The sequence below is a fragment of the Engraulis encrasicolus genome, chromosome 8, assembly GCF_034702125.1.
Source record: "Engraulis encrasicolus isolate BLACKSEA-1 chromosome 8, IST_EnEncr_1.0, whole genome shotgun sequence".
In the NCBI taxonomy this organism is placed as follows: domain Eukaryota; kingdom Metazoa; phylum Chordata; class Actinopteri; order Clupeiformes; family Engraulidae; genus Engraulis; species Engraulis encrasicolus.
Window position 1 is genome coordinate 15,651,631 of NC_085864.1, and position 13,669 is coordinate 15,665,299.

At 42.2% G+C, this 13,669-nt stretch overlaps 1 protein-coding gene across 1 annotated transcript; it reads left to right on the forward strand.

The window, feature by feature from the left end:
- The first annotated feature begins 405 nt into the window (after window positions 1-405).
- LOC134454204 (multidrug and toxin extrusion protein 1-like) lies at window positions 406-12,936 on the forward strand. The gene is made up of 17 exons (XM_063205047.1): window positions 406-685; window positions 1,278-1,379; window positions 2,191-2,259; window positions 3,002-3,150; window positions 4,524-4,566; window positions 4,654-4,698; window positions 5,357-5,454; window positions 5,903-6,000; window positions 7,806-7,919; window positions 8,183-8,250; window positions 8,768-8,876; window positions 9,038-9,113; window positions 9,200-9,269; window positions 9,946-10,078; window positions 10,481-10,575; window positions 11,030-11,110; window positions 11,615-12,936. Exons 1-17 carry the CDS (start codon window positions 533-535, stop codon window positions 11,912-11,914), a joined length of 1,803 nt encoding a protein of 600 aa, XP_063061117.1. The 5' UTR covers window positions 406-532; the 3' UTR covers window positions 11,915-12,936.
- The last annotated feature ends 733 nt before the right edge of the window (window positions 12,937-13,669 follow it).

Genomic DNA, 13,669 nt, shown 5'->3' on the forward strand with positions numbered 1-13,669 from the left:
TGATTAACTTTGAGCAATACTGATGCCGAAGGTAGCTTAGCAAACAGTGTGTGAGAGGGGGTAATAGTCAAATGTGTCATTTTTGATTCACAGGGCCGTAAATATAATACGGACAGAAGACATGCTTTTGTGTTCTCACAGAAGGTGAGAGAGAGAGAGAGAGAGAGAGAGAGAGAGAGAGAGAGAGAGAGAGAGAGAGACAGCGAGACAGAGACAGAGAGAGAGAGAGGGGGGGAGTGGGAGTGAGAGTGAGAGGGGGGAGTGGGAGTGAGAGTGACAGTGAGAATGAGAAAACACAAGAGTTTTTTGGAACTGCCCTTTTCAACCATGCAAAGTTAGTGGGGGTGGGGGGTGTATAAAGTACAGAGAAGGGCGGCGTGCTGTTTAATCAGTGAACTCTTTCCAGATAACAGCAACTGGTGAACCTGCAGCCCCAGACAGAGAAATATCCATTGACAGAGCAGAGCTGACCTGATCAGAGAGGGCTTCCTATAACACTTAGAGGTCAGGGGCGAGGAGAAGATAGTTGAGCATGGCTGGGTCTGATGGCAGGGCTAAAGCGGGGTCTTCACTGCCAGAGGAGCCTGCTTCTTCCCGGCTGTTTTGCTGCAGCTGTGTGAGGCGATGGATCCCTCTGGCCCTCAGGGAAGAGATTTACCACATCCTGCTAATAGCAGCACCCCTGGTAAGACATGACACCCATGGCACTTCACTCTGGTGCTGTATACTTAGTTCATTCATTAATTCTTTCATTATGTGTATGGACTGCACAAATACAAAGTATTTGATATAACAAGTACACATGTGTTCCACAAGGGTACAAGGGTATTCTATTATCTTGGCTGCTAAACCTATTTTGTTGTTGTTCTTAATTCACAATTAATTAACTGAATTACTTAATTAACTGTTTTTAATTCATCTTGTTTGTTATTGTTCTTATTTCAACTGTTTTTAATCTGTCTTCTTCTTAATCAATCTATTTTAGTGATTTTCTTGCTTTTTAATCTGTTAAAGCACTTTGAGCTATATGTTGTGTATGGATATGTGCTATACAAATAAAATTATTATCATTATTATTATTATTATTATTATTATTATTATTGCCATGGGCACATTCTTGGTCAAATTCTGCAGCCTTCATTTCAGTATAACATTTTACTTGACTTTTGCTTTTTGAAAACGTTCATGCATTAATTATTTTCATGCATGAATGATTAGATTTCAAATCTCCTGCACCCCCCCCCCCCCCCCTCCCTTGATCTGATATGTCTTGACAGCTCCTGTACCGCGTTCTGAATTTCTGCACTCCGCTTATTGTGACCGGCTTCTCTGGTAACCTGGGGAAGACCGTGCTAGCTGGCTACGCCATGTCATCCGTGGTGAGTCTCCCTCACAGATAACATGCAGCCCATTGCAAAGCAAGTTTTGCGTAACAAGTTTTGAACTGACACAGCAAATAGATACTGTACAGGCTGGCTGTAACAGCATGCTTGTGTAGTTCACAGTATAGCATAAACCAGACGTGGGCAAACTCAGGCCCGGGGGCCACATGCGGCCCGCTCGGCCATTTCATGCGGCCCTCAGAGCCTTTCCCAGAAAAAAATGCAGACTCGCATGGTCACTCATTCTTCAATGCGCTACCTAAAACAAGGGTCTTGGAAACCTAAGATTACTAAAGTCTACATCTAGATACAATTAGCAGGAATGGCATAACTGACAATGGTGTAATTATGCTGCCGTACACCAATTCTTATTATTGGCACGGGCAAGTTGCCTACGACATCCGGCCCTTTGGTCAACTTTCTAAACCCAATGTGGCCCTTGAGCCAAAATAATTGCCCACCCCTGGCATAAACACTTTACTTCTAATAGAATACCAATAGAATAAGATTTTTTAAGACAGCTGGTTGAGTGGATGGTGAGTGGGCTATTTTTGCAGTCAATCCATTTCTCAATATTCTAGCAAGCACAATTGGAGTGTGTCAGCCTAATTAGTCGTGATTGCATACTCTTTGGTGAACTCTGGAGTATCCAATCACTGGGCGTGACTAATTAGGCTGACACACCCTCAAGTGTGCTTACTAGAACATTGAGAAATGGTCAATGTGCGTGCTGTCACCTTGTCTATTTGCTTCCTTTATTATCTCTTAATTGATATCTGAGTGTACTCGTGTTTATATTCCTCTTCAGATTTTGAATGTCACTGCATTTGCAACAGGAGGGGGGCTGATCTTAGCATGCAACACGCTGGTATCTCAGGTACGCTGCACGTGTCCTCCTCTTGTCTTTCATTGACTACATTTACGACTGTGACACAACACAATTGTGTTTGTGCACCTGGCTGACCTGCACCATCAGAAGCAAGGTTCCCAGGCCTAGCCTAACACAGTTTTTTCTCCACCCCCATGTGGGGGTCGCCTGAATAGTCTAGATGTGAAAAAAATCATACATTTTCAGAAATATCAATAATTGGCTACAACATAGCTCAGTCTTTTTTTCTATGTGTGGAAAAAAAGTGTATGGGGTCCCCCGAAATTTGGGACGTCAAAATGGGATGCGACCAGGCCAACAAAAAGGTTGGGAACCACTGGCCTACCACATGTGTTCCTACTCCATCCAGCACCATGTATGCCTAGTAAAAGGTCAAATATACAGTTCATGTCATCAAACTACTTCTATAATAATGTTAATAATAATTCAAATTCCGGTATTTTTTATATCATGCAGTATTTATTTATAATACTAAAGTCTATTAGTTAAAGAGACAAAATATCTTCAAGCAATAGAAAGAAATCCAATTATCTACATCTAAAACTCTTTTGACTAAGAATCTTCACAGACGCACTCTTTTTTGTGATAACTGATTTTGAGGTATACATAGGGCATGCAACAGTATGCCATGCTCGCTCGCAGCAATACATGTCTCCAGAACCGCCTGACATAAATGTCTCCCCTGCTGCTGAGCCGTGTGTCTTTGCTCTTTCCCCCATGTCATGTGTAGACGTTTGGTGCGAGGAACCTGCTGCGTGTGGGGGTGATCCTGCAGAGAAGCATCCTCATCCTGCTCCTCTTCTGCCTGCCATGCTGGGCGCTGCTGGTCAACACAAGGGCCATCCTGCTGGTGCTGGGACAGGAGCCCGAGGTGGCCAGGTAAATTGGGATTAGGTGTGGGGGGGATGGATGGGTGTGGTGGCCCTGGGCTAATGCAGCTGTGACCTGTACCATCACTGGCAACCTGTACCATCAACTGGTTCGAATCCAGCCTGGCTTGGTGATAAACCAAATCTCTCTCCTACTAATTTCCTATCAACTCTGCACAAAAGAACCAAAAAATGTTCACCCAAATTTTAGAATGTATAAGGACTGAATAGAAAAATTAAATGAAAAATGGATGAGAAAAAAGGCAAGCCCTTGAGTATTTGGTCACTCAAATGTCTGTAAAACTTGCTACAGTTGAGGACATTTTCAGCATGAGTTAGGATTTTAGTAGTTCATAGACCCGAGAATTGACCCTCCTGTCTGAAACACAGCCGTAAGATTCATACGTTTATGAAATGTGTGAAATGCTGCGTGCAGTGCTTAACATCGGCAATAATGCACATGTAGGCTAACCAACAAAATCCTGTATGAAGGAATACTTAGGGTGAGTGTGAAAATTGCTGTAAGGAGAATGGGACTTGCAGGACATTGCCAAAGGCACCCAGAACTGCCAGCCAACAAACTGGTGCTGTGGGAACTATCACATGGGCGACGGTTAAGAGGACATCCCACACTTACATACTTTGTATGTGGACATACTCAAGAAGGACGCAGGAGCCCTGACTACCAGCGAACTGAAAAGATGTATGGAGAATCGAGATGACCGGGAGCAACGATGGAAAGCTTGTCTGAGGACGACCTAGAGAGAGAGAGAAATGTGCAGTGTTTGCTGATTTTGTGGCAGAATTGCATCCAAAAACAATCAAGCAAGTTCCAGTGTCCCCAGCTGCATCAACAGGGACTGTGTTTGAAGATGGACATCTGGCATTAGGAAAGATAAACAAAAGTCAATTTGGCGGGGACAGCACACAGAGTGGATTATCTCTTCAAATCCATTTCAAAGTTATTGAAAATTATGTATGGTATATGTGTATTAAAATTATGTATTGTGGACAATAATATTCAAATATACCGGACAGTACAAAATGTCAGCATGTACAGTAAAGGCATCCCTTTATTATTTAATATTTAGGAATCCTTGTGATGGTCATTGAATCTTAAGAAAAATGGCTATAGGCTACCAGGGGCGTAAAGTAAACCCCCGCAGCCCCCGTGAGGCAAGGGGGCCCATACGAGGTGGGGGGCCCACATGGGCCCTTTACTCGAAGAAATGGGCCCCCTCCACATGATATTAGGCCCTTTTAGGGCCCATTTTTGGTAGCTTGCAGGGGGGCCTGAAGTACTTGCATTACGCCAGTGGGCTGTACAGATTTTTCACAACAGGCTGCACTAACTGTCAACATACCCTGTTTTGTCTTTTGTAGAATAGCTCAGATGTACGTCATGGCAATGTTACCCGCTATTCCGGTAAGCATGCAATACAATTACAAATCCTATTTTTCAAATGACAACATGTGCTATTTGTTTACTGATCTTTTCCTTTTCAAACGGCAGGCGCACTTCCTCCACCTCATACTTGTGGCATATCTTCAGAATCAGGTACGTAGGCTATGCTTTATGGCAAGCACTATATTCATAAAACATTTCATTTGAAATCTGAGAAATGGAAGGTACGGTATAGAGTACAATTAATGTTTAAATATCCACCTTTTTATGTATGAAAAAACGTCATTATCCCAGTCATAATGAATACTCATGATGAAGGCATTGAATAGGCTGCATGAATTCTGGAAGCATCTTTTTGGTATCAAAATGTAGAGGTGTGTTTACCTGAATCATGTCATGCATGTTGCCTCACTGTATGATGTGACATGGATTTGTGCACATGCCCGCACATAGAGTTGTGTTGTGGGCAGCCATGGCTCAGTGGTTAGAGTGCTGGTCTTTAGATCAGAAGGTTACCAGTTCAAAAACCCACCCTTACCAGAACCTTCATCCATGGCTGAAGTGTCCTTGAGCAAGGCATCTAACCCCACATTGCTTCAGGAACTGTAACCAATACCCTGTATCTAAAAGTCGCTTTGGATACAAAAGCGTCAGCTAAGTGTAATGTAATGTAATGTAATATATAGCCTCTCTTCCTCTGAGGTCGCAAGGTGTTATCCATGAGCCATCGATAGCCTATAGTTTACATGCAGTATGTATGCAATTACACAGCACGATGTCAACAGTGAGTTTTGTGTGTGGTGGCATGCAGGGTGTGATCCTGCCCCAGGTCTACATGAGTGCCGTGACGGCAGCGACCACCTTGCTGATGAACTACACCTTTGTCACATGGCTAGACTTCGGCATCCCGCAAGTACACACCTCATTCATAATAACACAACTCATTTCTATTCTGTTCATGACACAAATGGGTCAGTAATGTTTTACGGAGTAACACACATGTCAAGGCGGCGCAGTGACAGCCAGTGCCACTATTGTATGGATTTTTTGTTTGTTTGTTTTTAGTGGACTATCTAAGAAGCATATTCATTGCAGCATATCAACCACCAATTACTAATTAATTTATGGGCATTAAATGCCGTTGCGCCACCTGACGTCTGAGCCCAAAAAATATCTTTGACCATACGTTTTATGTTGAATGTTTAGATTCCTTTGTTTTTGATGACACCCTCCCTTCTCCCTTCGCTCTCTCTCTCTCTCCTCCATCTGAAACGTTGTGTTTCCCTCTCTCATACTCTTATTTCTCCCTCTCTCCTTCTCTTATCATTCCTTTCATCCATCTGATTTCATATTTCAGAGGTTCAATTGCTGCCAACTCACTCGCTCAGTTTGTCAACTTCTTCCTGCTCTTGGGCTTCATAGTGTGGAGGAAGCTGCATATCAAGACATGGGATGGTAATTAAGAAGACGCACACTTCACCAATGCACTAAAGGCAGAACATACATGTCTGTACTTAACTCCTTTGCACAGAGTCTATGTTATAACCTTGCTGTCATCAAAATTGTAATGGCTAAAGTATGTCTTAATATGGGCTCTCAATAATTTCATAGCAATGCTGTTACGATCAAGTAGGCCTATTTTCAGCAAATAATGAATCGGCCCGTCGGCGACCCCAACTACACTAAGAGGCTATAATGCCATAAAAACTGACTCAGCACAGTTACATCATCATTTGAATCATATTATTGCAACATCGACACATTTTCTGAATCCATAACATTTCCAAAATCCTGTTAGTGGTTCATGAACTTCTAACATGGTGAAAGGTGGTGAGAGGGTCTTCTGAATTATCTATAAGATATATAGGCTATATCTTGAACAAGACACACTTCCAACATGTAGGGTGACCAAACAGGATAATAATGAATATTCATATCCCACATATTCATTTAAAGGACTATTTACAGCACCTACAAAACACTTTGCTATACAAGCTATTTATGAAATATCAATTCCACCATCTTTCAAGGCATATTAGTGAATAAGGTAGCTTTTTTAAATGTGCAGACTCCTGAGTGAAATGCAAAAGCAACAGGAGGCATCACACGCTGCGTCATTAGGCTGCCATGTCAACACCAGTTAAAATCATTTTGCTGTCTTTGACAAGATTCGCCATGTCTGGCCTCGAAAGTTAACGGGCTGCCAGGAGGTTAAAAGGAGTTTTCTGAGCTGGAGATGTCTAAACCCTCATCTTCAATCTCCACATGACAGCCCCCTCCCTCTCTTATCATCTCCAACAGACATCCTGTCAGACAGTTCCCTGACAAGGTCTGACAGGTGTTTGAAGATGAGATCACATTTATGCAAGGGAGACAAAGAATTCAAATTGTAGTTCACCAGAATAGTTAATGTAGTTCACTAGAACAGTGTTTCCCAACCTTTTTTGTCATGTGTACCCCCAAGCATTTTTGTTGTGCCATGAGTACCCCCTAAGTCAAGTTCTATATCGCTTTCTCCATCCCAAAGTAACTAAGCTCCATATATTTGTTAAAATTTCATTTTTCTAAGTACCCCCTGCAGTGTGCTTGCGTACCCCTAGTGGTACACGTACCCCTGGTTGGGAAACACTGCACTAGAACTACTAGCGTCATTGATCCACATGACCTGCTTTGTATCACCACTTCGTTGCTTGCTATGCAAACTACCGATATTACTGGGGATAGCTTTACATCTGTTGTATTACACGTCAATGCATGGTGTCTACACACTAATGTTTCCATTGTGGCCATGCGTCTATGTTTTTCCACTATTTCTAGTGGAAGGATGCTACAATAGCTCCACTATTTCTTGAAGAAGGATGTTACAATAACTTTACAGATTTGCAGGTAGCCTTGTCATCAGAGACATTGCCAAACAGATGACAATGACAGCTACAATGGGCCCCCAAGCTGCAAAACTCGGCCATAATCATGATGCCATTTTAATTTAAAGTGGTGCAGTGGGTCAAGAATTCACCATATAGGTGTACAAAGAAGAGTTTTGTAACCTCAGCTCTAGACCGTAATGAAAGCCAAGGAAACTGAGAGCACCTTTGGTTCTCGTACCGTACAAATTGTGAATCTTATCTGGTTCTCCACACTTAAGCATGGAGGGCATCCTTGGTTCTATTGCTAGTTGTGAGTCTCGTCTGGTGTCCTAGCAGGAGATTGAGAGTATCCTTGCTGTTATTGCTCATTTGAAGTCTTATCTCATGTTCCAGGCTGGAGCATGGAGAGTCTGCAGGAGTGGGGCTCCTTCATGAAGCTGGCTGTACCCAGCACCGTCATGTTCAGTTTAGAGTGGTGGGTCTATGAATTTGGAGCATTCTTTGCAGGTGAGTGATTCACTGAGGTCAAAGGTCTCTATAGCAGCAAGTATACCAAAAATATTTACTTATCTCTTCAGTTAGCAGTAGGACATCATTATGTTTTGAAGTGAAAGGTTAAAGGTGGACTGTCCTTGAGTGTAGTGTGGCACGCAATTGGATTTTCAATGTTCTTTTTTCTTCAGTTCTAGTTGCACATATCTTATTTCCTCTAAAGCAATACATGGCCATTGACCTTACTTAAACACTTGGTATTTTTTTTTATTCCACAGGTATGTTGGGTGAAGATGACTTGGCCGCACAACACATCGTCATGATGCTGGCATTTCTGAATTACATGGTAGAGCTCTACACTATAATTGTTTTTCCATAGTCTGTGGTCACTGAATTCACTCTGGCCGTACCCAGTTAATGATTGACACACTGTAGTATACGGTAGGCTACTGTGACTTCTCACCCACAGACCTTTTGTTCGCCCATTTATTCATTATGGTTTAGCTGAAAATTAAACCCAACATATGAGAAACATTACATTAGACTTTGCTAATGGTTGCAGTATGTTACATCCATCCATCAGTATACTATCTAACCTAGAAAAAAAGATCATCATCAGTTTAAGTCAGTATGCATGCAGTATGCAACATTTTTGCAAAACATTCTGAACAATACACTCAGACTCTGGCAGGATATTGCTCACCAGCAAACAAATATGCAAATGACACCCTGGAGTAACCTAACCATAACCTCCTAGGTGGAGGTAACAACAGTAATATTTAAACTTCTCAGAATTGCATGTTTCTCTCTACTGAATTCACAGAATCAAAGATTGTTTTTCTGTATTCTTTTTTACTATTTAGGTCCCTCTAAGTGTCCAAGGTGCCACCTGTGTGCGAGTGGGCAATGCGCTGGGTGCAGGAGATACGGCAGGTGCCATCAGAGCCAGCAGGGTTGGGATTGGCATTGCAGGTCTGTCCGTGCACCATCAAGACCTTTCCATGCATTCAAGTTTTATGCATATATATACAGTAGGCCTATATTGAGTGTGTGTATTTTATGCGGTGTGTACTGTAATTCACAGCTGTATGCTGTTCCACTGAGTGCTCTCTTTCTCTGGTCTTCCTCTCTAGCCGTGCTAGCTGTTTTTCAGGGTGCTATCCTGGCCTCTGCCAAGACCGTCATTGCCTATATTTTCACTTCAGAAGAGTAAGTTATCATTCCCATTGCATACTGAAATGTCTCTGCCAGTTCAAATATATAAAAATAACTCACGATCCTTGGTTTTAACTCAGGAAAATTGCCCTGCTGGTCTCTGGAGTCTTCACCATCTACTGCCTTTCACAGTTCTTTGATGGTCTTGTGGTGAGTGGCCCTTCTGAACAAAAGTTCTATTTGTACAAACGCTAAATTTCAGGAACAACTACTTTAGAAACCTGCCTTCTGCAGTATGGGCCTTACAGTTGAGCTCTGTAAACGATATGTAATGATGGACCAACATAAATGTTTACACTCTGTTTACTTATTTCCCCATGGTTGACAAATTTAGGATTAGAGTTAGAACATTTTATATGTCCATGACCTTTCATTATAGTATACTGTATAGACTAGACTTAGGCAAACTGAGGTTAAGTGGGTTAGGGTTAGCATGTTGGATTAGCTTTGGAAACAGGCATTAGGCATGGTCCACCAGGTTTAAGCACTCTGGAACATCTAAGTTAAGGGTTGGTTAGTTTTGGGGCAATGAATTGAACATGGTCTTTGATTCAAACCAGAGGCAATTCTAGGGTCAGGTGGGCCCCCAAGCGAAAATGCAAGAGAGTGAGCATTTGAACCAAAATCACCACTACTGTAGTGGGCTGTTATTCACTCCAGGGGCTTGGGGGCCCCAAGCGGCTCCCTGCCTTGCCTGGTGGCAAGATGCGCCTCTGATTCAAACCCATACCATCAGGCTTGAGCACCCCTTATATCCACCTAACGTTTTCATCTTAAAAGGTATTATGGATCTGATATTAATATTTGTTTGCCTACCTCTCCCCAGTGTGTGAGTATGGGAGTTCTGCTGGGTGCGGGCAGGCAGAGGATAGCCGCTGTGGCTAACCTGTTTGGCTATTACTGCATTGGCCTACCTTCAGGCATCGGCCTGATGTTTGCTGCAGGACTACACGTAGCTGGTATGCACCATTCCCTGAGATCTGTCATTCTAGATATTTAAAACCATTGTTGCATATTTATTTCACATGTCAACAGCAGGCAGATAAACAGAACACTAATGAAAAGTTGAAGTCCACTTTATCGTCAATTTCTTCATCTCTGCTTGACACACAGAGGCATTGAAATGTTTCTCACTATGCCATACATTACAAGTCAGGACAGGATAACATTTAAGTACACAAACAGAAAAAATAATGACGTATTCCAACCACCCACTAACTATTGTAATAAGTAAACTACCGGTAAATAGATCAATAAAATCTAACCTGTAAGAGAGTAAAAACTGCAAGACACGTCCATTATACTGTATTGTACTGTATACTGTATTATTGTATGATGATCCCTTTCTTTGTACTTGGTAGGTTTTTGGCTTGGCCTACTGATCAGTGTGTGTGTGCAAGTGACCTTTTTCTTCATCGTCATCTCCAAAATGAACTGGAAAACGATAACCAAAGAGGTAAGCCTAACTCCTGGTAGCCTGTCATGTCAGACAACAGGAAAAACAAAGTCAACAATTGACAGACTTTAGCTGTAGTTGATATGCAACCTCAAAAGCCGATATTCAGGCTGGTCCGCTTCTAAGAGACTCAGCCTGAGATGGCTAGAGTACTTGAAACACTGCTTTAAAACCTTTTTAATTGTGGTTCAAACATACAGTTTGACTCAGACAAACAGAATTAAAACGTGGAAACTTCACGTTTGTGTTACAATAAAAAAAAAACGTGTTTTCAAGCACTCCAATCATTTCTGGCCTAAGATGTATAAGTGTTTCTTTATTGTTAAGAACTGTTGCCATCTCTCACGCTTGAGTGTTTGATTCTTCAGTGCTGGACTGTGAGCATCACAAAGGCTTAGAGCACAAGCGCCATCCTCATTCCAAGTTCACTGAGGCTGTTTTGTTGACATTGCAGGCTGTTGCACGTGCAGGGAAGAACGCTTCCACGGCCCTCATGGCGGACCCAGACCACGGCACCCTGGGGGGAGACAAAGAGGTCTGTGTTTGTCTCTGATGTAACATATATTGATGTAACATCACTTCTGAACTTAATAGGGGGTGAGAACAGATTAGAGGGACAAAAATGTAAGGTCAAAGGTTAAAGTTCAAGCCTAAGTCACCCAAAAATGTGGCCACAGTACATAAACACAAACTACAGAATTCCTGTTGCTGTGTATTTTGAACTGCTGCATGATCTACATGTCTGGTACATGCAGTTCCACTGTTAATGGTGGACTGCACAATAATTATTAATTTAACTTTTATTCTAACAACAAACACAACACAAACTGCACCTCAAACTCTGAATTCCACCTATTTTACAGTACACTTTGTCTATTCCTCGCCTCTTTATAAAGTGTTTTATAAGCAGTACAAAATGTTCATTCAACACTTAGAATCTATGCATTTGGTCCAAGAGTATTCTCTAGATGTTCGAATGAACACTTATTTGGAAAAAACAAATGTGCAGCAACATGAATGTCTTGTTTTCAATTTTAAGAACCAGGCTGAGAATGGCCACGGGTCCTCCAACCTCTCCACGCAGGAAGTACTGAAGCCTCCCGTCTCAGAAATCCAGCAGCAGCAGCAGCCTGCAGCTCTGTTCTCCTCCTCCCAGCTGCTCCTGAGGAGAGGACTCACCACTCTGGCTGCCCTCCTCATCCTCGCAGTGGGAATCAGCGTTCACCTCCTCATGCCCCTTCCAGAGTCGTCATGGAGCTCAGGTGGCAACGCCACCATGGATGATGGAAACTGGACCACCACAGCCTCACCACTAGAACAGAGTACCCTTGCAATATAAAATAAATCCCTGACAAGGCTGGACAGAGGAGGTTCGGTGTATATAATATACCCGTGGCTGGGCCACAGACCTTTTAAGTCCTTTTACAGACTGTTAATGTATTTTGCTTTGTTTTCTTTTCTTTTGATTTTTCAGAAAAGTTTTAGTAGTTTTTTTATATATATAAAGAGGAGACACATGGTTAACCTGACTCATGGTTTGCCTTTGTCTTCACGATACCATCTGGGTATCCCTTACAAATGACATGTTTTCGAATGATGCTCCTTATTAAAAATCCTTGCATGTGATTGGATTAACAAACTGTCCCTATCATTTGTATTAAGTTCATTATGTCTAACTGTTTAACTTAAACACTTAGTGGTTTCTTTTGCCTTAAGACATGTAAAAGTTTTTATCTTTTCACTCATCAACATCACAGTAACCCTCTGATGAAGACGGAAGTAACACCGTCGAAACATGTCAGGTAAAAGATAAAAACTTTTACATGTCTTAAGGAAAAAGAAACCACTAAGTGTTTAAATGTCCCTATCATTTACTGATGTGCCATTTTGGCAAATCACATTGAACTCGATTACAGCTGAGAACGACAAGTGGAAGAAGAGCATAACGCTGGCCATGTGGAAAATCCAAAGAACCCGGCGATCCTGATTGGCTCATTCGTCTAGAAATTGTGATTTTCCTGGTCCTCAGATTGTTGTGTGAGGAAACCAGACCGCCGTCGCGTGTAGTTTGGCGAAACGCTACCAGATGGCGTAAGTCAGGTTAACACTTGGTAGGAATGTACAGAATTAAGTCACATTAATGCAAACTTCACCAGCAGCTACTGTGTGTGTGCGTGTGTGTGCGACTGTGTGAGTTTGTGTGTGTCTGTGTGTGCGCGCGTGTGTGTGCATGCGTATCTGTGTTTAAAGTGAAATAGAATTTTGCATATTATTATTATCATATGTACTGTATATATCGTATTTTATTCTGAGGGTAGTCTAAAAAAGAAAATGACAATTGAGTATGCTACAGTATATGTTAGGATGAAACTAAATAAAATATGCTATCATACAAATGAAGGAGGCATTGCTTTCATGTGTTTTGTTGATGACGTAGTAAAGGCAGAGCAATCACAACAATATAGAACTCAACCCAGTCATGTATCTAGAGGAAGGGGGGGTATCTTTTGCTTGGATAGCCCACAGACAAATAAATGTAGACCTCTTGTGCCTCTTTTCCACTTCTGGTTTTCTGGTAGGCCTACAGCTCGACACAGTGCGACTCGGCTGCCACGTTCTACTTTTCAATTGGGCATGGCACAGCTCAATCGAAGTGCAAATAGTGGCGGCCGAGTCACGCTGTGTCAAGCTGTAGACTTACCAGAAAACTGGCAGTGGAAAAGACTTAATGCATTTTTTATTTGATTCAGGTGGCCAACGGGGCTCTCATTGATAATTTGCTTTTCCATCAATGTTTGATTCTACGTCCAGGACTTAGAGAGACCTCTGGGACCAAACACACTCTAGGAGCTGTTAAAATCAACTCTTCTAGTGTTGAACTAACACTGCAATCTTTTTTTACAGTGTAACAATGATTTTTTTGACCTGCAGGTGAACACACAGTAATGCATGGCCTCCCTCAGTGAGAGTATCGACACTTCCTCTTCGTGTTAAACTTCTCCTTTAATCCGTGATCCTTTAGGGGCTTTGGCATTCCCTTACCCTCTGAAGGACAAGAGCAGGGCTGGACTGGCCATCTGGCATACCGGGCATT